The sequence below is a fragment of the Symphalangus syndactylus genome, chromosome 16 (genome assembly GCF_028878055.3).
Source record: "Symphalangus syndactylus isolate Jambi chromosome 16, NHGRI_mSymSyn1-v2.1_pri, whole genome shotgun sequence".
NCBI classification, from domain to species: Eukaryota; Metazoa; Chordata; class Mammalia; order Primates; family Hylobatidae; genus Symphalangus; species Symphalangus syndactylus.
In genome coordinates, this window is record NC_072438.2 from 12,589,639 (window position 1) to 12,616,201 (window position 26,563).

Genomic DNA, 26,563 nt, shown 5'->3' on the forward strand with positions numbered 1-26,563 from the left:
AGGCTGCAGAGGCCCTGGGGTGTGGGGTGGTGTGGGGCTGGGCCATGACAATGGGTGGGGTAGGAAGGACTTTTCAGTTGAGGAGGAGCGGCCCAGTGCAGGGAGACCCAGGCAGGAATGGGTCTGAGGACATGATGGGGTGTGTGGGGTGTGTCAGCGTGGTGGGCAAGGAGAGGAGAGAGGTGGGAGGGCGGCCTGCTCCATCTGCTTCCAGGAAGGTGCAGGTATGCTATAGGTTTCCCTAGGGACTCTCAAGGAATTGCGGCAGGGTTTTCTACAAGACTCTTATGCAGATGGGGAGACAAAAGTAGCTGCAGAGCCTCGAAATCTTGACATAAACAGGTTCCCTTCCTTCAAACCTGAAATTGGTCACTTAGGATTCCAAGTCCTCAGGGAAGCAGAGCTCCCAACTGTGATGCTTTTTGTTTTTAAGAGGTGGCAACTGGTTTGCTGGAGCCAGCTTCTCATTTGGGGATGTGTCTAGCATAATGACAGGCACAACATAAATGTCTGTCGAATTGAATTAATTCTGGTCATTTCCTGGAGGAAGAGAGACGGGATGTTTTAATAGCCGGTTATTTCCTACGCCGGAGTTGGTTGGGTCTTCAGACACCAGCGGAATGCTTAGGAATTCTTCCATTTCCTAAAGTGCTTACAAAATCATGAAAAAGCACGACTTTGCTGAAAACCTGCCTTCATCTTTACTAATAATCATACTAATCATCTTTACTCTTAATGTACTGTGTCCACTTTCCAAGCACCCTTGCACGTGATTTCGTTTGATCTGGGTAACAGCCTTGTGGGGTGGGCTGCCGTCATCCTGTTCTGTGTTTACAGAGGTGGAGGCTTTGTCAGAGGCACGCAGTTGGCAGAGCAAATACTTGACGATCCTGGGATGACTCTTTTTTTTTTTTTTCAATTTTGCATGTTTTTCTTGTATAAAATATACCTAACATAAGATTTACCCTGGGATGACTTTTAAATCTCTCTTTTTAAAAAGTCTTTGTTCCACAGTATTCCTTGATTTTCTGCTATGCCATGCATTGGACAAGACTAAACATCTCTTTCCAAAAGAATAACCTGATGCCTTTTTTCTTCGTGTTTAGGGCTCAAAATTTGGGCGGGGAACTGGACTCACTCAGCCTTCTCAACGCACGTCTGCTCGGAGGTCATTTGGGAGGTCCAAGAGATTCAGTATCACTCGCTCCCTTGATGATCTTGAGGTAATTTAATTTTCATTTTTCTTCTTTTCTCCTTCAAGTTTTAAAAAATGCAAGTCCACCTTGCAGATACGTCTGGCTCTTGAGTCCCTGTGGTCTCCTCCCCTCCCCCTCCGTAGTGGTAACCCCTGTTTTCTTGGGGACAGCGTCCCATGCACGTTTGGGGACCTTTCTACCCTGCAATGTGTCTGAACTGTCACAGGGCTTTCTGGGGAGCTCTTCTGTGTGCCAGACTCCAGTGAACACTTCTAGAAATGAGCTGGTTTAATCCCCATAAAAACTCTACGAGGTAGGACCTGTCATTGCCCCCTTGAAGACAGAGTGTGATCCACAGACATGGGTAAGTGTCATTTTGTGTGGATCTTCTGTCTGTGTTTCTTTTATAAAGAACAATGAAAAGATTTTATGTTTTATAGCAGTTTTAGGTTTACAGAAAGTACAGAGAGTTCCCTTATGCCCCCACCCACTTGTTAAAAATGCACCGTCAGAATCATTACGTCCTGCATTGGTGTGGGTGTTTGTTACAGTTGACAGGCCAGTGTGGACATATGATTATTAGTTCAGGTCCTCAGCTCACATGAGGGTTCCTGCCCGTGCTGTCCTCTCTGTGGGTTTGGACAAATGTCCGTGCCCTGCAGCCACCGCTGTGTATCACCGAGAAAGCCGCCGCCCTGGAAATCCTCTGTGCCCCACCTGTTTACCCTGCACCCTCCCCTTGAACACTGACAACCACTGATCCTTTGACTGTCTGATTTGGCATGTTTTAAAATTTTATACAGGTGCAGCTATATTCTATGTCTTCTTATTAATGTCTTATTCTAGAACGTGTCATGTTTTCAAGATTTACTCCTGGACTTTCAGTCCAGTCCTTTTAGTTGCTGTATGGCATTCTGCTATGAGTACATGACGATGATTGATGCCTTCCGCTACCGATAGACACTCAGTGGGAGTGGGAGAGAGTCTACCCTCACGGCATTCTTGTACATGTCTCCTTCAGTGCGTGTGGGACGGGCGAGAGTGGTCTTAGCCGGGAAGGATCTGCGTGAGCGATGTGGCCAGGCTCCGTCCACATTGAATGCCCCAGCTCCTGCTCTTCCAGGAGAAAAGGTGGCTTCAGGGATGGCAGGGGTCCTGGGGATTGGCACGTTGTGACTACAAATAGGAATCTGCCCTTGGATGGCCTGTTTAGCTTTGGTCTCTCCGGGGAACTCGAGGGCAGGTCAGGGCTAGCGTGCTGTATCTGGGCGGGCAGCAATCAGAATCGGCTGCGATGGGGTGTCCATACTGCTGCTGAAGACTCAAAAGGTGTGTGTGCTGCCTAAGGCAGGGCCTAGCTTGAGGCTGAGGACCCCGGGGCCATTTTTGGCTCATACTGCCATGCTCAGCTGACCATCTGTGCACGAGTCCTGTTCATTTTCCTCCTTTTCTGTTGGTCATGAGGAACTCACCATGTGGCCCTGGGTGTGGGCTGACGGAGCTGTGCTGGTGCCCTGGTGAATGACATGTGGGTCTGGGCCACGTGCTCTGCACAACCTGCCCCTTCCCTGCTGGATGTAAACTTCCATCTCGTAGTGGATTGCTGCCGGGTGTGCCCCCTGCCAGGGTCAGTGGCTGCCGGGTGTGCCCCCTGCTGGGGTCAGTGCCATGCTCCTGACAGACAGCTCCAGTGTCTAATCACTGGGTGTCCCCAGTGGATGCTCCATCTCCACCAGGGCCCTGCTGCTTTCCACAGGGTGTGTGGCCCCTGCTGTCTTTGCCCCACACCTGAAACTTCCTGGCTGTCAATCTCTTACTGGGGCCAAGGAGGATGGCCCAGGCGGCAGGGCTGCCTGTCCTTTTCTGCGTGGGCCCTGCTCGCTGCTGGCCGCCTTCCATGACTCCTGGGAGAGGGATCTGAGCAGCCTTCGCAAGTGAGGGGTGGTCTGCCTCCTGAGCCCATCGTCCTGAATAACATGGAGGAAGGCTGTCTGTAAGAAAACGATATGTATTAATATTTGGGAATAGGCATTGCAATGAGAATATGCATGCTGTAGTAAACTGAATATTCAGGGAGGTCAAGGAAGACAGCAGTTTTTAAAGGAAAAATGAGGAGGATCACAGGATCGTTTTGAGATAATTATCTTACAACGATGGTACCAGTCCAAGGTTGGACAGGCAGTTGTGGGACAGATGTCTTCAGAGGAATATTTTTGTATGTGAGGCTGAGATGGCCTGTGTGCAAGGTTGTGGTTTTGCAGTCTTTTGTGAGGGATTTGTTATCAGGTCTGTGAGCATGAGAACCCTCCCTTCCTGGCCTTCTCTGGCTCTGTAACACTTTGTTAAGGTTTTTAATACAAGTGACTCCATTTTCTTTCTGACAACTTTCGCATTTCCCCCTTTTAATTGAGATCTTTCTCCAAAAGCATAGCTGACCAGTCATCCTGCAGTCAGGCTTTGATTGCCCCTTGGTGCTGGGATGGAGCTGTCCCAGTTTGATGTGGTCTGGTTCCACATCAGCAGGAAGTGACTGGTGACCAGAAGTCAGCGTCAGAGCTCATTTAGCCACATTTGAGTAACCAGGGAGGTGTGGAGGGAGTGGCCCTCAGGCGCAGTCTACCTGAGTCCACTGTTAAGTACGGTTTTGTCTGTTCCATGGGTGTTGGCACCATCTCAACGCCCTGCGCCAGCATGATTCTGTTAGGAGTTGTACTTCTGCAGAGACTTAAGCAACAGATAAACAATTTAAAAAGGGAAGATGCAGAGTGAAATTAATAATAATATGACAATCCCAGTTTGCATAATGTTTTGAGTCATGAACATAGGCTTAAAGACAACCAGTTGAATAAATCAAATGACCATGGGGAATTGGGTGAGACTTTTTATAATATATGGCCTGTTTCTTTTGTTGGTGTGTGTGCATTTTTTCCTTTTTGTGGAGAATGGGGTTTCTCATGTTGCCCAGGCAGATCTTGAACTCCTGGGCTCAATCTATCTTCCCGCCTCTGCTGAGATTACAGGCATGAGCCACCATGCCCAGACCTGTTTTCTTATTTTGGGTATGTAGGCCTTAATTTTCCCAGAAGAATTTATCCAGGTGTAGCACGTAGTATCAGCAGTAGCACAGACATTTCCTTCTTTACGCAATGGATAATGTAGAGCAATTTTATCATCTAGTGTCCCGTGACTGAGTTGGATTAAAGCAGAGTGAGCACCCGTTGTATTAGGGATGTTGCCAAAGTCGCCCACTAGGTGGACTCAAGGATCTCTCAGGGTTCTATCTAGTTCCCAGCAGAAGCTACTGATTGCGAAATTTCCATTACACCATTATTCTGCCGAGCCAAAAAGGTAGGCATTAAGAGGGGTAAATGTCTCTTTATAATATGGAGTCTTGTTCCAGTGCCTTAGAGAAGCTGCCCACAGCATGAAGCTGTCAGCTTCTAGTCCTGTCGTGTGGTCTAAGTGTCTCTGGTTGTGGCATCAGTGGTTTGGTGAACTCTTGATGTGGCCCACGCATCAGGAATGAGATTTGTCCCTTAACATTCATTTGGTTTCAGCTTACAGGGCTTCAGGAATAGAGTAGCTCTCTGCTTTTAGTGATTGTATGGGAGAAAGTTGGATGGGAGGAAGCTGGAAGAATGGAGGAGCTTGGAAGCAGTGCACAGTGTTCCAGTCTAGTAACAGGAGGATTGCAGCTTTTCTTCAGAAACATGGCTGCTTCTCTCTACACTGATCACACAAGAAAAAATCACTCCGATTTTAACAACCTCCTGAGGCTGGGAAGCCAAACCAAGGCAGACTATAGATTTTTCCTGCAGTCTTAAGGTTTCTGGGCCTGATAGGAAGTGACAGTTTTTACTTACCCAATGTAAGGCTGAGAACCCTTGAAGCAGGGTATTCTATGCACGTTCTCAAATTTGAGATTCCAGACAAGGCGCTGGGAACAAAACCAGTGGTTTCAGTTGTATCCTGCTATAAAGAGGGAACAGATTTTTTTTTTTTTTTTTTTTTGTAAATAACCACATTGCCATAAGAATACTTGTGAACAGTTTCCAAATTTTGGAGGAATCGAGTAGGGAGAAAAAGCAAATGTTTTTACTTTTGTTTTCACAGAAGTATACTTTACCAGATTGCTATATAGACAGTTTAAGAAAGATAACATTCTGGCCAGGCACAGTGGCTCACGCCTGTAATCTCAGCACTTTGGGAGGCCAAAGTGGGCAGATCACGAGGTCAGGAGATCGAGACCATCCTGGCTAACGTGGTGAAACCCCGTCTCTACTAAAAATACAAAAAATTAGCTGGGCGTGATGGTGGGCTCCTGTGGTCCCAGCTAATCAGGAGGCTGAAGCCGGAGAATGGCGTGAACCCAGGAGGCGGAGTTTGCAGTGAGCCGAGATCGCACCACTGCACTCCAGCGTGGGTGACAGAGCGAGACTCCGTCTCAAAAAAAAGAAAGAAAACATCCTTAGATCTGGAAAACAAAACATTTAAGAACCGACAGTGTTTCAAATAAAAGTCATAAAAGCATCTCATCAGTTATTTAATCTCATGTAATTAGTTTTTGTTCTGCTTGATCTTGATAAGTAGTTTCACAAATTTACCTGTTTCCTTATTAGAGTTCTGAAGAATTTTCATTTAGTCTGTCAATCTTAAAGTTATTAGAAACCTGTATTTAAGAGTACTTCTTATTCTTTTCCATGAATCTGATTGCAAATGCTTTTAGAGAAAAATCAAAACAATAACAATGGATAAGAAAAACAGAATAGCCATGGTTTAAAATCTGGTGGAAGTTCATTATAATTAGCAATTGACAAGGAAATCTGGCTATTTTTGTAGAATACAACATAATACCCAGAGTTATGGCATATTAAGTTTCTAAGAGTTTTATACAATTTTGGAACATTCCTATAAAAACACACCCATAAATGTAACTGAAAGAAGGTCTAGCTAGCATCACGTATCATTTTACGGTGTTTTTTATACAATTTACCAGATAAGCCTAATCATTTACTGTCTTTATAAGATGAGAGATATGTCCTTTGAGGCTCTCCAGGAGCTTGACTGGAAAATACTAAAGCTAATTATGGGTCAAAAAGATTTAATTTAGAATTTACGTCTTGGGGAAGCCCATCAAAGATGCCAAAAGATTTAAAACGCCTGATCAAAACAGGAGCACAGGTCACTATTAGATAATAGTCATTCATTTAACCAGAATGAAAGACTTCAAAAGCAACACAGGGAGTTCCATGAATGTAAACAAGCAAACAACCCACTCAAAGCTCAGTTTTCCTAAAAAATAAAAAACTTAGTAAAGACAACACAGGAAATTATCTTGATAAAACATGAAATCTTTGTTTCGTAGGCCAGTTACCAAAAAGGTAAAGAAAAACCGCCTGTGGTGTGATTGCTTCTCCTCATGGGAAGCCCGTTTGGTTTGCCTGGAAGTAGAACCTGATGAAAAGTACTTGAATTTAATGAGACATAGGAAGAGTGTGTCCAAGGTTATGAGTGCGCACCATATTATAGAGGAATGTAAATGTGACAGTTAGTAGCTTGAGCAGGGCAGTACAGGGCTCTAAGTCACTGCATGGGAAGTTTTCTGGTTCCATGGAACAATTCAGACACATCCAGAAAAGCCGAATGTACAGAATCGAGTTATACAGGTGGAAAACAGTGCGTCAGACCATAATAACAGAGTTAAAACTGCAGAAAAAAGTTACAGGAGCTGATGGAAAAGTTAAGGAAACAGTCCTTGCCCTAGCCAAGCAAGCAGCTGCAGCTTCTCAAGGGGAGAGAGTGGAAGGCAGTGATATGCGGCCAGCAGGTCACACGCAGCAAGGCCAAGCCCAAGCCGAGGCTCTCAGATTCACATCGAGAGGAAGACTCTGCCTGCAGAAATGAAATTGCCATTCTAAATGAACACAGCATTTCTAACCTCAAACGAGGGAAATTAGATGGAGACTAAAATAGAAAAAAGCTGCAGTTCAGAAGCTTGTTTTATAAACATACTTCGGAATTAAAGATCAAAACGTCCTGCAGTTTTACTAATAGCCGATCAATACTTCAAGAAAACCCTGTTGTTCTGACATAAGCGACCACGTTTTTTGCTTTGTATTAGTGTATGTTTAATATTAAAGCTTGGTCTTTAGAAAGACTTACACATAATTTTCTTCTAATTATAACCAACTTAATCATATAAAATTTATTTCATAAATTTATCTTTCACAGACTTTTATGACCGATATAGGCCTTCGATGATATCCTTAAGCCTTTCTGCTTTGTTCTGTACTTCTTCTTTCTTAAAAAAGCAGGCATTTTACTTTAGGACAAAAATTTACCACACAGGAGTCTTTCTCATACAAAATTATTCACTTTTGTTTTTAACCTTCCTTACTAAAATACATCTACGTACCTATAACTTTCTTCACATCTGTCTCCCTCCTACTTAGTGGTTTCTTTCTCTTTTCTTTCTAAATCCATATTTTGAAACAAATTTTAAATAATCTCCAAACTAGACAAAATTACTCTTTTTTTCAATAAAGAACACATTTTTATTCCTCTCTTATAATTTTTCTCATCAGAAACATACCTTACTTTTCATATGCTTTGTATACTGAAATATATATATATATATTAGAATTTTAACTCTTAGTAACCGTAATTTTTAGTGAAAACCTTGGAATCTGTATTTTATAGATGAGAACCATTTTATAATTTTTGGAAACATGTTTTCCCATAACATACTTTGTGTATTAACAGGCAAAAATATATTTAGTCCTTCTCTAAAATTTAATAAGCCAAGAACAAACTTGTATTTGTGTTCAGCAATGTATGTTTTAGTACTTTATCTTATATGGAAATGACTTAGACATTTTATGAGTATCATTTAATTTAACATAGCATAACTTTAAGATTTCAGATTACATGACAGTTTATTTATAAGCACTTTCCCATCTATGTTTATGTAATTTATTTATTTTTAATAATTATACCTAGGTTACTTATGAAAACTGAGATATTAGAAAAAGCTAGTCTTCATTTCAAGTTATTTCCCTTTCACCATTTGTATAGCCTATGAGTATCAGGTTTTCACCTGAGAAACTTAAATATAGGGGTATTTTGCTGATAACACAGAAGATACAGCAATTTTAATTAAACTAACAGTGTTAGTCTTAGTCATTAAAAAGTTACACAAATAAAGATAATTGTGTCTTTAGTCTGGATTTATACTTTTATAACCTTAAGACATCTAGCAGAGATAAATATAGTCCTGTCTGACCAGTAAAGCCAAGCAAAAATGTTTGCTGACAGTTCTGAAGACACTTCTATTTTTATTTTATCAGCAAATTTAAAACCAACTTATTTATCCAAGATTTACTTGAGTCAGCTGGGTGTGGTGGCTCATGCCTATAATCCCAGCACTTTGGGAGGCTGAGGCAAGAGGATTGCTTGAGCCCAGGAGTTTGAGACCAGCCTGGGCAACATGGCAAGATCCCATCTCTACAAAAAATAAAAAAATTAGGCAGGTATGATGGTACATACCTGTAGTCCCAGCTACTGAAGAGGCTGAGGTGGAAGGATCACTTGAGCCCAGGAGGTTGAAGCCACAGTGAGCCATGTTTGTCCCACTGCACCCCAGCCTGGGTGACGGAGAAGGAACCTATCTCAAAAAAACAAAAAACAAACAAAAAAGATTTATTTAAGTCACACAAACGGAAAAGCATTTGGGTTAATTACTATATATTTTATATGAGTGCTTGTTTAAGCCAATCCAAATAGAATTTCTTAAGGGATTTCTGGCTAACTATGTCAGATTTTATCATGCCGATGCAACATACGATATGTGTAAACATACATAAAAGCATATACAGACACTAATAAAGATCTTATGGCTTTCATTTTAGAATTTTGGTCATGAAACAGCAAAACGTAGTAATACAAATTCACTGGTTTATAAAAGATAGTTGGATCAAATTATATTTTTGACAAAATGGAACTTTTATCTGTGGCTAAGTTCTGTTTACCCTAATAAGTAATTAATGAAGGCTATGGACCAGAATTTTGGATAAAGCAGTTTTCATAGCAGTTTGACTTTTAAAAACCTTTTAATCCTTTTTTCAGATTCAAGTGAATTTAGGGTTGAATATTCAAATGTTTACATTTTAGCTAGGCCTGGCTAAATTGTATAAAAAACAACAACAAAATTTTCAAGTTGCCTTGAATTAGTAACATCTTTTTATTTGTTAGCTTTTTTCTGGCTCTTAAGTGTCAGACAAAATAATTTTTATGTGAGACAGAGATATCTTATGGTATTGCTCTGAGCTTAAGATATTAACCTGTTTGATCTGACAGCCCTTAGCTTATATAAACATTTATAAAGTTTTTTTTTAGAATATTGATTTTTCAATTAACTTTTTGACCACCCTAAGCAATTGTTAGACAAACCTAAATTTACATTTTCAAAAGGTGTCTGCATTGTTGGTTGCCATAGATTTGGCATAATTTATAAAGCCATTAGTTTGAAAGCCCTTTAACACTTAAAAGAAAATCTTAGTTTCCATAAGCAATGAGTTTATCTTAATGCTGGCAGAAAAGTCATCAGATTCAAAGTTGGCAGAAAAAAGAGATGGAGAGTCAACCCTGTAGTTAGTTGCAGTTTTTAACAAGCTTAGACAGAAAATGGCCGTCCAGTGCTGCGTTTTTCCTCATGTAGTTTGCCCATCACCACACAAGAACGGACCACAGTATAGCTGGCCAGAGTCCCAAAAGACCTTGTGTGCCTCAATGTTTAAGAATACCATTTCATTTCTTATTAATCTCTCAAGAGCAAAGAAAATCGTGTAATTCCTGTCAGGGAGTTTAGACTGGTGCGTTATATGGTGCTGAGTGCCCTTGTTAATTGGCCATCCCATACCCATTATTTAGAATCTTTATTTTTGCTCTCAGATCATGGCCAGAATCAAGCAAGGGAAAAAAGAGCCAAATCATATACAGATGTGTATAAGCAAATCAAAATGAAACAAAAAATAAGTGTGTTCACAGAAATTTTAAGCCAGGCATGCAGTCCAAACAAAACATTAAACCGGGTGTGCAGAACCAGACAGAATATAAATTCTGTAGTAACCAGAGGGACATTGTCCTTGTACCAGAAGGGGCTTGCTAGAAGAGACAAAAGGTCTTTTATCATCCCAGACAGATGCAAGGTCCTTTATGAAGGTCCTTTATTAACTCAGATCCCAAATAAAGTAAAAAAGAGCTTCTAACAAAAAATGGGAGGCTTGGTTTGAGAGGAGACTTTTAAGGGCTGAAGAGGCAAATCATGGAAGCAGAGAGCTCAAAGGGCTCAATTGAGTGCCTCATACCAGTTCCAAGAATTGATGATTCTTTCCACAGGTGATCCTTCTCCACGTCCCACTTCTGACACCATTTATGCCATCCTAAATACCAAACAGGGAGGGAGACTCTCCGAAAGAAAACGGTATTTATTCAGCAGTAGGCATTGTGATGGGATACACGTTATGGTAAACTATGTGCATATTCAGGGAAGTAATGGAAGATAAAGGTTTCTAAAGGAAAAATGAATAGGATTACATAATCATTTTGAGATAATTTTTCATGGCTACAAGGATCAATAACGAGGGTGGCATGATTCTGAGGCTGGACAGGCAGTTGCTAGGCAGATGTCCTCGCAGAAGTAATTTGTGTGTGTGTGTGTAAGGTCGTTTGGCCTTTGTGCAAGGTTGTAGTTTTCCAGTCTTTTGTGATAAGTCTTGTTATCAGGCATTTGAACCCTCCCTTCCTAACCTTCCCTAGCTCTATTGATGAGGGTTTTTAACATAGTGACTCTGTTTTGAATCTGACAACTTTTACAAACCCTAAGAGGCCTACCAGACATTGGCTTCTGTCTGACAGACAAGAGTTGCGAGTTAAAATAATTTGTCCCTTTCTTTGGAAGGGATGTTTGACTCCTAAAACTTTGCCGATGGGGCAGGCCACTGAGTCGCTGTAGGTTCTGCCTCGTACCCTCCAGAGTGCATGTGGTGTGCTAAGGCCTCCAGCGCTTCTTGCTCATCTGCTCCAGTTAGCCTGATGTTAAAGGTATAATGAGCCACTGTGATGTTCTGAGTTGAACCAGATCATACAGGTCCTCTGGGACTACCTTGCTGGAGGGTGGGAGGGTTACCGAGGGCTGGGGCAGGACTACAAACATACACTGCTGCCTATCCTATGCGAGAGTAAACTGAGTTTCATCTTTCTGATAGGAATGGAAAAGAAGGCATTCCTAGATCAGTGTGTGCACACTGCGTCCTGGGGGGATGTTACTGTACTCTAGCAAAAGTACCACATCTGGCACGGCAGCTGTGATTGGCGCTGCTTCTTAGTTAAGTTTGTGGTAGCTCACTGTCATCACCGTGATCCATCTGAACTTTGTAAGACCAGACTGGTATGAGTTAACTTGGGTATGACAGGGACTACCACTTTCACCTTTTTTGAAGTCTTTGAGGATGGTACCAGTCTGGGCTGTTTCTTCCCTGATGTGGCATTGTGTTTCACTAACCGTCTTGGTTTGGGTTGAGGGAAGGAGACTGCGCCATGGGCTTCTCCTTGACTTTTCCAGCTTAGTAGCTCTTACCTAGTGAGTGAAGGAACCAATGTGAGGGTTCTGCTGGTCATTTCGTGTATATATTTGGGAACTCGGGAAATGACCATGGGTGGATCTGTGGATCTGTGGATCTGTTGTGAGCTAGACTGGGGCCAGGACTCCCTTCATAACCTGACTTCCATATGCCCCCTCTTTATAGGGAGAACATGGTAGTGCTTTGGGTCCACAGATAGTGTCCATTCATACCCTAAGTTCAACAAAACCAGAAAGCTCTGGGCACTCCCCTTTCCCTAACACACTACTTCCCAAGCAAGTGGCCAACAGCCCTATGGAGAAAGACTGGGGAAATGACTATTGATCACACGTGCCTTGGTGTTACAGGGACCTGCCTAATTCTGTTCTGGTGTTCCGTTAATTATGGCTTCCAGGTTTGAGAAATGGCTCACATTTTTCAAATTGGACAAAGGATCATGACTTTATTGGGGTTGCTGCCCTTGGCCTTGGTTCTTTAAAGCTGTGTAAATTACACAATACCCTTGCCGGCTGCCCAGCCAGCTAGCCGCAGGAACACCTTGCTTTCCTCCCGCAACATGGGAAGCCTGGGGGAGCTAAGATTCCACTTATTGGAGGCTCTGCTCACCTTTACAAGTCCTGAGTGGGGCTCTGCCATGTCTGCCTTCTGGCTGTAGGGGATTAGGGCTTTATTAGATTCTGCCACGGACACCTGCCTTTCACATTTTGCCTTTAGTTGGTACTTAATCATACTGGGTGTGTTGATGACTCTCTCTCACAAATGGACTTTCATGTGATGCCACACAGTAAGTGCATTCTTTCTAAGCCCTTGGAACATTACAAAAGCCGATGAACCTGGGCATTATGTGTGCTGGACCATAAAGCAAGTCTCAAAAATATTCAAGCCTGTCGTGCAGAAACTGTTTCCTGACACAGTGCAGGTACACTGTAAACCAACAGCAAAACGTGTTTGCTAAGTAAGCAGTCCATTGCGAAATAATCCAGAGTTCACAGATGCAATCACAATGGAAGCTAGAAAGCGTTTTGAAACAAACATCAACGAGAATACTACATATCTAAACTTGTGGGATATAGCTGAAACTGCTTAAAGGAGAGTTCACAGCTTTCAATGCATATATTAGAGGTGAAGGAAAATAGAACGTCATCTCAAGAAGTTAGACAAAAAGTTGTAGAACAGAATTACAGGACGTCAAAGCTAGGCAATAATAAAAGGTAAAAGCATCAAATAATGAAACAGAAAAATAACAAACTAACAAAAAATAAGGAAAGATTATTTCCCAGCTCATTTTATGAGGCTACCATAACCTTGGTATCAAAAATCTGACAAAGACGGGGGGAGGGGGGAGGGACAGCATTAGGAGATATACCTAATGATAAATGACGAGTTAATGGGTGCAGCAAAACAACATGGCACATGGATACATATGTAACAAACCTGCACATTGTGCACATGTACCGTAAAACCTAAAGTATAATAAAAAAAAAAAATCTGACAAAGACATAAGAAAGGGAAATCATAGGCCAAGCTTGCTAATAAACATAGGCGTGAGAATCCTAAACAAAACATTAGCAAGGTGATTCCAGCAATTTATAAAACGGGTAGCATACACATTTGTTTCAAGGACACACAATTTTTTTTTTTTTTTTTTTTTGAGACGGAGTCTTGCTCTGTCGCCCAGGCTGGAGTGCAGTGGCGCAGTCTCGGCTCACTGCAAGCTCCGCCTCCCGGGTTCACGCCATTCTCCTGCCTCAGCCTCTCTGAGTAGCTGGGACTACAGGCGCCCGCCACCACGCCCGGCTTATTTTTTTTGTACACTTAGTAGAGACAGGGTTTCACCGTGGTCTCGATCTCCTGACCTCGTGATCTGCCCGCCTCGGCCTCCCAAAGTGCTGAGATTACAAGCGTGAGCCACCGCGCCCGGCCACTATTTTTTAACATTTAAAAATAAATCAATTTAACTTACTATTTTAACAATAAATTAAAAAAAGTATCTCAACAGAAGCAGGAAAGGCATTTGGTAAAATTCAGTATCCATTTATGGTAAAACAAAGTTAAAAGAATTAAAAGGAAAATCCTTAATCTGATAAGGATATCTAAACACTCTGTGGCATCATAATTAAGCTTTCCCTTTGCCATCAGGAACAAGAGAAAGATTTCAATTTAAATCGTTACCGGAAGTCCTGGTTAGTGTACTAAGAAAGTAAAAACAAAAGTTTAAAAAGCTTGCGAAGAAGTGAAAATGTTACTGTTCTCAGATGATGTGATTGTAACAGAAAATCCAAAAGTCTAGTGGTGGCTCGCGCCTGGAATCCTAGCACTCTGGGAGGCTGAAGCGGGCAGATCATTTGAGTTCAGGAGTTTGAGACCAGCCTGGACAACATGGCTAAAACCTATCTCTACAAAAAATACAAAAGTTATCTGGGTGTGGTGGTATGTGCCCATAGTCCCAGCTGCTTGTGGGGCTGAGGTGGGAGGATTGCCTGAGCCTGGGAGGTCGAGGCTGCAGTAAGCTGTGTTTGTGCTGCAGCATTCTAGCCTGGGGGACAAAGTGAGACCTTGTCTCAGAAAAAGAAAAAGGAGAAAAAAAAAAGAAAATCCCAAAGTATCTATAGACCAGTTATTAAAATGAATTAATTCAACAGGGTTGCTAGATATATGGTTAATATACAAAAATCAATTGTATATACATTTAGAAAATGACCTATAGGTTCAGTGCAGTTTTAATCAAAATGCCAAGAGGTTTTTGATTAAAGAAGATGATTCTAAAATCTTCATGGACATATAAAGGGCCGAGATTATCTTTTTCAATTTTTTTTTTTTTTGAGATAGTTTCTTGCTCTGTCACCCATGCTGGAGTGCAGTGGTGGATCTTGGCTCACTGCAACCTCTGCCTCCTGGGCTCAAGCGATCCTTTGGCCTCAGCCCCCCCATGTAGCTGGGAGTACAGGAGTGAGCCATCATGCCCAGATAATTTTTTTATTTTTTGTAGAGATAGGGTTTCACCATCTTGTCCAGGATGGTCTCAAACTCCTGAGCTCAAGTGATCCACCTGCCTTGGCCTCCCAAAGTGCTAGGATTGCAGGCATGAGCCACCACGCCTGGCCTTTCAATTTATTTTAATTGTGGTAAAATACATACAACAAAATTTATTATTTTAACCATTTTTAAGTATGCAGTTCAGTGTTATTAAACTCTTTCATAATGTGCAACCATCACTACCATCCATCTCTAAAAGTTTTTTCGTCTTGTTAAACTCTATACCCGTTAAACACTAATTCCCCATTCCCCCCCACCCCCAGCCCCTGGCAGCCACCATTCTACTTTCTATCTCTATGATTTGGACTATTCTAGGTATCACTAGAATAGTATTCACTATTCTAAGTGAAATCATACAGTATTTGTCTTTTTGTAACTGGCTTATTTCACTTGGCATAATGTTCTGGGGTCATCCGTGTTGTAGCTTGTGTCAGAATGTCCTTCCTTTTTAAGGCTGAATAATATTCTACTGTATGGACTTATCTGTTCACCTGTTGATAGACACGTGTGTTGCTTCCGTGTTTTAGCTATTGTGAATAACACTGCTATGAATATGGATGTATAAATACCTGTTCAAGTTCCTGCTTCCCATTCTTTTGGGTATATCCCAAAAGTGGAATTTCTGTATCACATGGTAATCCTATTTTAATTTTTGAGGAACCGCCATACTGTTTTCCATAGTGGCTGCACCACTGGATATTCCTAGTGACAGTGCACAAGGTTTCCAGCTTCTCCTTGACAACAGCACTTTCTGTTGTTTTGATCGTAGTCATCCTAAGGAGTGTGAAGTGGTATCTCATTTTTTTGATTTGCATTTCCCTGATGTTTAGTGATGTTGAGCATCTTTTCATGTGCTTTTTGGCTATTTGCATATTTTCTTTGGAGAAATGTCTACTCAAGTCCTTTGCCCATTTTTTAATCAGGTTGTTTGTTTTTGTTGTTGAGTTATAGAAGTTCTGTATGTATTCCAGATATTAACCCCGTATCAGATACATGATTTGCAAATGTTTTCTCATTCCGTGGGTTGCCTTTTTACTCTATTGATATTATCTTTGGTGTACAAAGTTCTTAAATTTTCATGAAGTCCAATTTATCTATTTTTTCATTTGTTGCCTGTGCCTTTGATATCCAGGAAATCATTGCCAAATCCAATGTCTTGAAGAAAACCCTGTTTTCTTCTAAGTTTTATGGTTTCAGGTGTTATTTATGTCTTTGATCCATCTTGAAGTAATTTTTGTATATGGTGTTAGGTAAAGGTTCATTTTTATTCTTTCACATGTGGATATCCTTTTCCCAGCACCGTTTATTGAAGAGATTATCCTTTCCCCATTGACTGGTCTTGGTACCCTTGTCAAAAATGATTTGACTATTTATGTAAGGATTTATTTCTGGGCTTTCTGTTCTATTCCATTAGTCTTGTGTGTGTCTTTATGCCAATGCCACACTGTTTTGATTACTGTAGCTTTGAAATCAGGAATACAAGTCCTCTAGCTTTGTTCTTCTTTTTCGAGATTGTTTGGGCTATTTAGGGTCTCCTGAAATTCCAAGTGAATTTTAGGATGGGTTTTTCTATTTATGTAAAAAGTCATTGGGATTTCAGTAGGGATTACACTGAATCTGCAGATTGCTTTGGGGAGTATTGACATCTTAACTATATCAAGTCTGTCCATCCATCAGCATGGGATATGTTATGTTTACTTATGTCTTTATTCCTTTCAGCAATGTTTTCTAGTTTTCATTGTACAAGTCTTTCACCTCCTTGGTTCAGTTAATTCCTCAGTATTCCTTTTATACTATTGTTAATGTAATTGTTTTTATAATTTCCTTTTCAGATTATTCACTGTTAGTGTAGAAATGCAACGGATTTTTGTGTGTTGACTTTGTGTCCTCCTGTTTGCAGAATTCATTTGTTAGCTCTAGTAGGTTTTTTTTTGGTGGAATATTCTACATAAAATGTCTTACCATCTGTGAACAGAGATAATTTTACTTGTTTGTTTCCAGTTTGGGGGCCTTTCATTTCTTTTTTTGCCTAATTGCTCTGGCTAGAACTTACAGTACTATGTTGAAAAGAATTGTCAGAGTGGGCATTCATGCCTTGTTCCTGATCTTAGATGAAAAGCTTTGTCATTCTCCAATGGATATGATGTTTGTTGTTAATTTTTCACTAATGCCTTTTATATGTTGAGGTAGTTTCCTTCTATTTCTAGTTTATTGAGTGTTTTTTTTTTAAGTTATGAAAGGGTACTGAATTTTGTGAAATTTTTTTGCATCAGTTATGTGATTTTCCCTCTTAATTTTGTTAATGTGGTGTATTACAATGATTGATTTTTCATATGTTGAATTACCCTTGCATTCTAGGAATAAATTCCACTTGGTGATGGTGTATAATCCTTTTAATATGCTGCTGAATTCAGTTTGCTGGTATTTGGTTGAGGATTTTTACATAAATATTCATCATGAATATTGGTCTCTAGTTTTCTTATATTGTCTTTGTCTGGCTTGATGTCAGGGTAATACTGTTATAGAAGAAGAAGTATTCCTCCTTCCCCTCCTCCCCCTCCCCCTACCCTCTTCCCCCTCCCCCCACCCTCCTCCCCCATCTCTCCTTCCTCCCCCTTCCCCTCCTCCTTCTCCTCTTCTCTGTCCCCCTCCCCTCTTCCTCCTCCTCCCCCTCCCCCTCCCCTTCTCTCCCTGCTCCCCCTCCCCCTCCCCCTCCTCCTCCCCCTCCCCTTCCCCCTCCCCCCTTGCTCCCCCTCCCTCTCTTCCTCCTCCTCCCCCCTTCCCCTCCACCTCCTCCTCTCCCTCACCTTCCTCCCCCTCCTCTCCCTCCTCCCCTTCCTCCCCCTTCTCCTCCCCCTTCTCTTCCTCCTCTCCCTCCCCCTTCTTCTTTTAGAAAGAGTTTGAGAAGGATTGGTATTAGTTCTTTAAATGTTTGGTAGAATTCACCAGTGAAGCCATCAGGTCCAGGGCTTTCCTTTATCAGGAGATTTTTCTTTATTACTGATTCAATCTGCTTACTAGTTATAGGTCTATTCAGATTTTCTAGTTCTTTTTTCTTTTCTTTTTTTTTTTGAGGCAGTGTCTTACTCTTTTACCCAGGCTGGAGTGCTGTGGCACAATCTCAGCTCACTGCAAACTCTACCTCCTGGGTTCAAGTGATCCTCCCACCTCAGCCCCCTGAGTAGCTGGGACCACAGGTGTGTGCCACCACCCCCGACTAATTTTTGTATTTTTAGTAGAGGTAGGGTTTCGCCATGTTGGCCAGGCTGGTCTTGAACTCCTGACCTCAGGTGATCTGCCCACCTTGGCCTCCCAAAGTGCTGGGATTACAGGCATGAGCCACCGTGCCTAGCCCTACTTGTTAATTTTTTTGTAGAGCTGGGGTTTCAACATGTTGCCCATGCTGTCTTGAACTCCTGACCTCAGGTGATCCACCCACCTTGGCCTCCCAAAGTGCTGGGATTACAGGCTTGAGCCACTGCGCCTGGTGAGATTTTCTGTTTCTTTATGATTTGGTCTTGGTAGGTTTGTGTTTCTAAGAATTTAACCATTTCATCTAGGTTATCCAGTGTATTGGTGCAGAGTTGTTCACAGTTTTCCTCTATAATTCTTGTTATGTCTGTGGAATTGGTAGTAATGTCCCTTTTTCTCATTTCTGATTTTAGTAATTTGAGTCTTCTCTTTTCTTTCCTTAGTTCATTTAGCAAAAGATTTATCACTTTTGTTGATCCTTTCAAAGAACCAACTAGGTTTTGTTGATTTTTTTCTTGTTTTTCTATTCTCTATTTCATTGATCTCTGCTCTAATCTTTATTATTTCCTTTTTCTTCTAGCTTTGGGTTGAGTTTTTTTTTTTTTCCTAGTTTCTTAAGTTGTAAAATTAAATTGTTGATTTGAGATCTTTTAAATTTTTTATGTAAGCATTTAAGGTTATAAATTTCCCCCTTAGTACTATTCTTGCTGTGTTCCATAAGTTTGGTATGTTGTGTTTTCATTTCAATTTGTCTCAGATATTTTCTAATTCTCCTTATGAAGGGCAAAAGAAAGTTATAGATATATCTTCATGATATTGAGGAGGCAAAAGCTTTTAAAACAGACACAAAAGGCACTCACTGTAAAGGCAAAGACTGATCATTTTGATTAAATGAATATTAGGAACTTGCACTCATCAATACATACCGTTCCTAGAAGGAAGGGTGAGAGGACAGTGCAGCTAACCCACAAAGGCCCATGAACCCTGAGAATGCAGCACGTCCATGAGAATGACAAATGGCTGAAATGCACAGCGGGCAAGGGATTTGAGTAGACATTTTACTGCAGGTGCTAGCCAAAGTCACATATGAGAAAGTTTCCAGGCAAATTCCTAGAGTTCCATCATGTGTACCAAGAGCACGTGCAAGACTTCAATAGCAGTATTCATAAGATCCCTACACGGAAGCAACCTGACTGCCCACCAGCAGTGGAAAGGACAGATAGCCTGTGGTTTACTCCTGCAGTGGGATGCTCGATGGCTGTAGATGCTAATGGACTGTGGCTGTCTTAATAACATGGATAAACATCACAGAAAGATGGCAGATGCAAGAGAATGCACCTGTGTCATTCCAGTTACAGAAATCTGAAAACAGCCAAGACTGTTGAAAACCATGGTTTTAGGTTATGTGCTTCAGTGGTAGAACCAGAGAGAAGAGCTAGAACATTTTTATGGTTTTCATTGTGAACTGGGTGGGGGCTACATGGGCTTCACTTTATGATAAACCACCGAGCCATGCTTTTCTGTTTTGTACTCTTCTGAATTTGTGTTATAGTTGATGACAAAAATGGCAGCTTGATTGTGAGTATTTTTTTCCAGCCCTTTTAAATGGCTAGGGCATCAGCCCGGAGCAGGCAGTGTTAGCATCTGGGATGAGGGTTTGAAAGTGGGCCTGAAAGCAAGATGGGGCCCGGGACCTGGGCGCATGAGCAGAAATGGCGAGGGACAGGCTGGCCTCTGAGCCGGGTGGGATGGAAACCGAGGGCATGAACTGGCGCTAGGTAGCAGGTGTGAGGGAAGGCCCTCAGTGGGGAGCACCTGGAGGAGCTCCCGAGGCAAGAGGTGGAGGTCAGAGGATGACATAGCTGCTCTGGGAATTGCAGGGGCAAGTTTTGTTTGTTCTGCAAGGGAGGCAGCGACAGGCCTGTTGAGGAAGGATGCAGTCAGCGGGAACGTCTCTGCCTTCCAGGTGTTAAGTCAGGTTCAGACAGAGATGGTCTGAAGTGTTGACGAAATGTCTTCGAGCTACACTGAGGGCCTAGAAGACAGGCCCACGTGCATCGGTGCCTCTCACAGGCCAGGCTCCTGGTGGAGCTGTGTTCTTGGGACTGAGGCTTGCAGGGAACAATGCCCCCAACCTGCCTGGGGAAGTCAGTGTTGGGAGCCAGGAGTCAGCGTGTAGCCCTCCCCCTCGTCACCGTCACCCACAGCAGGCTGCGGCCCCGAGGGGGCTGGAGGGCAGCCGTCCGCTGTGGATGGAGCTGGGCTGGTGCACTTGGGTTTTGTTCGCAGGTTTCTCCGCCTGTGTTCCCTGTCTCAAAGGGCAGCGGCAGTGAAGGAGGGGTAGGGTGCTGGGGACTGAGGTGGGGGACATGGGGTGTGGGTGGGGTTCCAGGCCCTGCCCAAGCCAGGCAGGACTGGGTCTGCAGGACCTCCTGTGAGTTCCAGGTTGAGGGGCACATTTTTCCTTAGCTGTCCTAACCAATGTGTGTCCTCATGTCATGAAGAGTGAGAGTGTGTGCGTGTGTGTGAGGGTGTCAGTGTGTGAGGATGTGTGAGGATGTGTGTGAAGGTGTGTGAGGGTGTATCTGTGAGGGTATGGGTTGTGTGAGGGTGTGAGGATTGTGCAAGGGTGTGAGGATGCGAGGATGTGTGTGAGGGTGTGTTATGTGAAGGTGTGTGTGAGGGTGCGAAGATGTCTGTGTGGGGGTGTGTGTGAATGTGAGAGTGAGGGTGTGTCAGTGTCTGGGAGTGTGTGAGGCTGAGTGCGAGGGTGAGGGTGTGTGTGAGGGTGTATGTGAGGGTGCGAAGGTGTCAATGTATGTGAGGGTGTGTGTGAAGATGTGAGGGTGTGTGAGTGTGTAAGGGTGTGAGGGTGTGTGTGAATGTGAGAGTGAGGATGTGTCAGTGTGTGGGAGTGTGTGAGGCTGTGTGAGGGTGAGGGTGTATGTGAGTGTGAGGGTGTGAGGATGTCAGTGTGTGTGAGGGTGTGTGTGTGATGTGAGGGTGTGTGTGAGTTAGGGTGTGTGAATGTATGTGAGAGTGAGGGTGTGGCAGTGTGTGGCAGTGTGAGACAGTGTGAGGGTGTGTGTGTGTGAAGGTGTATGTGTGAGAGAATGTGTGCATCAGTGTGAGTGTGCATGGCAAGGCCATTTGGAATGCGAAGGTGTGTGTGTGTGCATGCATGTGTGTGAGTGTGAGGGCGTGTGTGAGGGTGTGTATATGTGTGAGAGTGTGCACGTCTGTGAGTGCATGGCAAGGCCACTTGGAACGTGAGGGTGTGTGTGTGCGCGCGTGTGAGAGATAGTGTGTGCGCATGTGTGAAGGCACGTGTGAGTGCATGTGAGAGTGTGCATCAGTGAGTGTGGGGGGGTGTGTGTGTGAGTGTGCGTCAGTGAGTGTGCATGGCAAGGCTATTTGGAACTAGCAGTTCTTGCCCTCTTCTTACACCATAAATCCTAGTGTTTTTGGAATTATTTCTGCAAAGTTGCATTATGTTAAAATGGAAAAAGTGACCAGTGATTATAATTTTCTATTGTTTCCCTCATCAAAGGGCTTCAGCTATTTTAAAGAGAAACAGTTTTTTAAAATCCTGTTTAAGCTTGGCTCATGTTCTGTTTCTGTGACTTTCGTTTTGGGTTCCAGCCTTCCTGAGAGACCCCAAGTCTTGTAGTCAGTTGACTCCCAGTAAGGAGCCGCGGGGCTTGAACTACTGCTTGCTGGCGGTGGGGGGAAGTGCAGCGGCAAGAGGCGAGACGGACAGAGGTGTGCGGGTTCCGCGTGTAGGAGAATCTGCTTGGGAAACCACAGCACTGCCTGCTGTGGAGATGGACGCCGCGTCCCGCTCACCCGGCGCTCACTGCAGGGCTCCATGCGGGAGTGAGGCGGCAGCGTGTGGACCTGCTGGCCCTCCTGGTTTGGGGCAGGCTTGGTGGGAACAGCCCAAAGACCAACAGTAGTTCCCAACTAGAGCTGGGAGGGAGTGGGGTCACCAGAGTGAAGGGAGGCAGACAGAACCCCTGGGACCCAGGGGTCAGGGACTGGAAGGAAGCTTGGTACTAGAAAGCTGAGAGTGGCCTGGAGGGCTGGGAGGTACTTGTGGAGTGGGTGGGGGGAAGCTGGGGAAGGGCAGTGCAGTGCTGCGGTGGGGAGGGCACAGGCCCCCAGGCTTGCAGACATGCTGCCGGAGAGGCCGGGCACCTGGGAGTCAGGGACTCTGCTCGGTCACATCGTCTGTGGTTTCAAACGCTTCCCTCTCCAATTCTGCACGTGTCTTGAGATGGCCAGGAACTGTATTTTATTCATGTTTGTGCTTTTCTCTATTCACCAGGAAAATAAGCAGGATTTATCTTACATGAATCATGTAACTGCTTGTAAGGGTTGCTGTGTAAGCCCTGGGGATGGCCTTGTCATCTCTTGAGTTCTGGCTTGGATGTCACCATCCAACACTAGCACCGCATCACTGGCTGCATGTCGGGGCTCCTGGGCTCGTGGCGTCCATCTGCTGTAACTGTGACTTGGGGCCTCCGTGTCTGAGGGCAGCCCCTGCAGCCTGTGCTGAGCTTCCTGGCACTGGGCTCCTCTCACCCCGGGGCCCTGGCAGGGCGGGTGTATCCTCAGAACCTGCTCCAGCAGGTGTCCCCACGGAGGTCGGCCCGCACTGCTCCTGAGCTGCGGTTCAGCAGGGCTGGGCCAGGCAACGTCCTGCCCTTGGGAGCTTGCCCTCTACTTGGGAGAGTTGAACAAACAGCAGCAGCAGGAGACTGTCCAGGGGCTCGTGGCCCCCGGAAACGAGGCCTGGTGATGTGGGGAGTGCCCGACGCTCGGAGGGAGCCAGGGCAGGTGTTGGGACACGGCCCAGGGCCTGGGGCAGCTGGGTGTCCCAGGGACAGAGGGAGGGAGAGCTGGGCTGACACCTGGACTTAGATATTCTAAGTGTGACAGAAGCTTTGGGTAAATTTATTGCCGGGAGCTGAAGGAGAGGGCGACTGCCCTGTGTGTGGCTTGGAGAATTTGGGGGCCTTGGCTGATTTCCCATCACCTGACTTGGCGGGTGCTGCCTGGGAGAGCCAGGGCCTGGCTGCTGCAGGAGGAAGCTTGGCGCCTCTGCTTGGAAGGACCCTCCCCGTGGCGAGAGGAGGCTGGGCATGGTGTGGGACCCAGAGGGGCGTACTCTACATAAGGCAGGCAGAATCCAGGTGGTCACTGGATGGAGCCTCCTGCACCCAGGGCGGAAGCTGCACCTTTCCAGGGGAGCAGAAGGGGCATCCTGGGTGACAGGAGGATGAGGTAACAGCGGTTTGCAGGTTCCCCACGAGCTGTTGGAGCCAGGATCCTGGGAGAGACCTGGACTCAGGGACTGGGCAGAGAGGGGATGTTCAGGGCCGGGGATGGCAGACTGCAGTCCCCGGCCAGACCCGCTGCCTGTTCTTGTAAATAGAGTCTCCCTGGGCTGCAGGTCCGTCTGCTGTTTTCATGCTATAGCGGCAGAGTGGGGTCGAGTGCGTGGGGTCGCCTGCACAGCAGGCAGTCCCTACTCTTGGCCCTTTACAGGGAGTCTGGAGGGAGGAGGGAGACAGGTGAGAGGAGGGAGGGAGGAGGAAGGGAGGGAGGTGGCAGGAGCTTTTGCGTCTGTCCCCAGTGAGTTGCCTTGATTCCATCTTGAGGCCTGTACTGTGATCTTGCCCATCCAGAGCTGTAAATCCCAGCAAAAACCGACGGAGCCCCGGGTCCGACATAAGCCTTGGTATGAGGCGGACGCGGCCTTCTTGGCTGTTGGGTTGATAACGTTGGCTTCTTCCTGGCCTCCCGCTCACCTCTGGGGTGACGTGCCACACGTCACATTGTGTAGGAATGAGATCCTCACAGGCCTTTCAGAATAAGCTCCTTTTACCCTGTCTCTTAGGTTTGCGACTTTGCTATTTTCAGAATTTAACTTAGAAATCTTTGCTTGTCTTGGTCTTTCACACACCAGTCTGCTTTTTAAACCCATTATAAGGGAAATTTTCCGAACTGTCCTTAAGATCCTGTGAACTCCGGACATGTAATAGGATTCTTCAGTGCTTCAGGGCCTTCTCATTGAGTGAATGTTTGTTGAACACCTACTATGTGCCTGACATTATTTTGGCTCTGGGGAGGCAGTGGGGAACATGCTCAGTGTTGACGCCTCCCTGCCTTGTGGAGCTGGTCCTGGATGGGCTGCATGGGGCACAGTTGCATGGGGCGTGCTCGAGGTGGAGACGGCTGAGAGCAGCTGCAGGCCAGGCGGGGGTGGGACCTCATCCCGGGGGTGCTGGCCTGGGCAGCACCATGACCCACCTGAGAAGGGCTATGGGGAAGGAAGGGAGGCAGGCAGGACCGCCAGACTGTTAGGGGTTAGGGGTTAGGGGTTAGGCGCAGGGCTGGGGCAGGTGCTGGGCAGACTGCGAAGGGTCAGACTGGCATATGGCGGCCAGCTGTCTAGTTGGTTATGCGGGGTCAGGGGTGGAGGGCAGGAGGATGGGATAGCCCAGCTGGGGGAGATTTGAGGGCCCTGCCCATAGAGGAGCCACACTGGGGCCTTTGGCTTGGCCACCAGAGGCCTCCAGGGTTAAGAGCAGGGAGAGAATCCGGGCCTGTGCTCACATCTGTGAGCTCTGCAGGTGTCTCCCAGGGACAGTCAGCAGAGGCGCTTCTCCAGTTCCTGCCTCTCTGCCTGCCATGCCCTCCTAGCTGAGAGTGAGGTGGTCTGGCCCCATGAAGGAGGCAGCAGGGCTCGTGGCCAGGGTCCACCAGGGCTGTCCTGTTGCCTGGATATTCCGCGCTCGTCTCCTTTCTGCTGTTCAGAAACCTTCAGGAGAGAGTGCTTCTGTTCCCTCCAGGTCGAGCTGTGCCCCAGGAATGGCCGGAAAGCTCAGGAGGCCCTGGTTAGGCTGGGGCATCACGGGATGTGTCCTCCAGCAGAGACTGGTGTGGGTGGGGCGGGAACTGGTGAGAGGGGCCTGGGAGGCAGGTGAGCCTGAAAGGAGGCCCAGAGTCAAGGAGGAGCTCTTTGGCAGGTCCTGGAGACCTGGGTCACCCACAGGCCTCTGCCTTCACTGGAACTTTCCAGCTAGCCAGGCCTCTCCTGGCCCCAGGACATAGCCCATGTGGGTCCTCACCTCTGCCCGGCTCAGCTCCTCCCCCCCCAGAATGCCCTCTGCCCTGCCACCCCCATCATCCGTGCTGCCCTGGCTGGACCCAGAGCTCCCATCTGCGAACTCCTCCAATCTAGCCCTGCCCGCCTGCTCACCCTGGGTTTCCAGCTCCGGACAGACCGCTGGGGAGGTGAGGGGCTCCCTCTGGGTACTCAGGAAGCACGTCCTGTTGTCCAGCTGGGCGGTGAGATGCAGGCCTGAGCCCCCGCTGCACCACAGCTGCCTCCAGGCTCACATGCCCACTTGCCGAGCTCACCACACGGGGGCTTCACCTTCTCTGGGATCCGAGGCGGGCCTGCGTTGGAGGGCTGAGAACGGCTCGCCCTTTCCGAGCTAGCACTCTGCCCACTTTCTCTTCACGCCCCATCCTGGTGAGGCGGTGCCTGTGCAGCGCACGGTCGGGTGCTCCTGCCTTGCGGTGCTTTCTTCCTGCGCCCAGACTGGCCATGCATGTGTTTGTGAAGGGTTGTGCTGGGCTTCCCGGGCCCGGGGTCTGAACCCGACTGCCACCAGGCACTGAGTAAACACATCCATCCAAACAAGGGAGGTGGAGCACGAAGCAGGGGAGATGGGCTGGGGCCCAGAATCTTCTGGGGGTGTGACTGTCAGCAGCTCCTGGACCTCTGACCATGTGGCAGGGGGCTCACCCCATCTCCCCAGGGCACTTGCTGCTGGGGCCCTCAGGCGGTCACAGGGGGTCTCCCAGGCGTGTCCTGGGCCTGCCCCATCCCCTTCCTCACCCATCTGCAGAGGGGAGTTACTGGCTAGGCAGGGGAGGTTAGCAGCTGCAGAAAAGGACAGGCTCCCACAAAAGAGGAGATGGGGGGAGCCTAGAGAGAGACAGGAGAACCCGGAGGCCCTGTTGTTAGTGACTGGATAGCAACACGCGGACCCCTAGCGGCCTGGGCTGCTTTGTGGGCTCTGCGGAATAAACCACGTCGACAACGTGAAATCGTGTTTCTTCCTTTCGGTCCTCGAGGGAACACACTGGGATGAAGATGTTTCTGTCTGAAAGAATTGAGGTGAAATCAGTTCAGCACTTAGGTGATAACCCCTCAGCAGAAGGCCCCACGCACGCCCAGGCTGCCTTCGGTTCTCGGGCGCTGGTGGCTGTCCCCAGGGTCTGGGGGCCCTGGGGGGCCGGGATGCTGTTGTCCTCTGCTCCCGCCTGGAGACCACTGTCTCCTTCAAAGCTCTGTAAACTGTCAGTAGTGCAGGCCTCTCAGAAGCCAATGAGGGTAACGGGCAGGTCAGCGTCAGGGGCTCA

General features: G+C 45.9%; 1 protein-coding gene across 4 annotated transcripts in view; it reads left to right on the plus strand.

Moving 5' to 3' along the window:
* Positions 1-26,563, plus strand: part of RGS12 (regulator of G protein signaling 12) — a 149,290-nt gene that overhangs the window by 48,480 nt on the left and 74,247 nt on the right. For 3 of the 4 annotated variants that reach the window (XM_055245792.2, XM_063619365.1, XM_055245793.2), the window contains exon 3: positions 1,107-1,223. In XM_055245792.2, the coding sequence (XP_055101767.1) occupies positions 1,107-1,223 (117 nt within the window). Of the gene's footprint in view, positions 1-1,106; positions 1,224-4,495; positions 4,545-26,563 lie in introns of those variants that run through there. The other variant, XM_055245799.2, reaches the window with a different exon arrangement.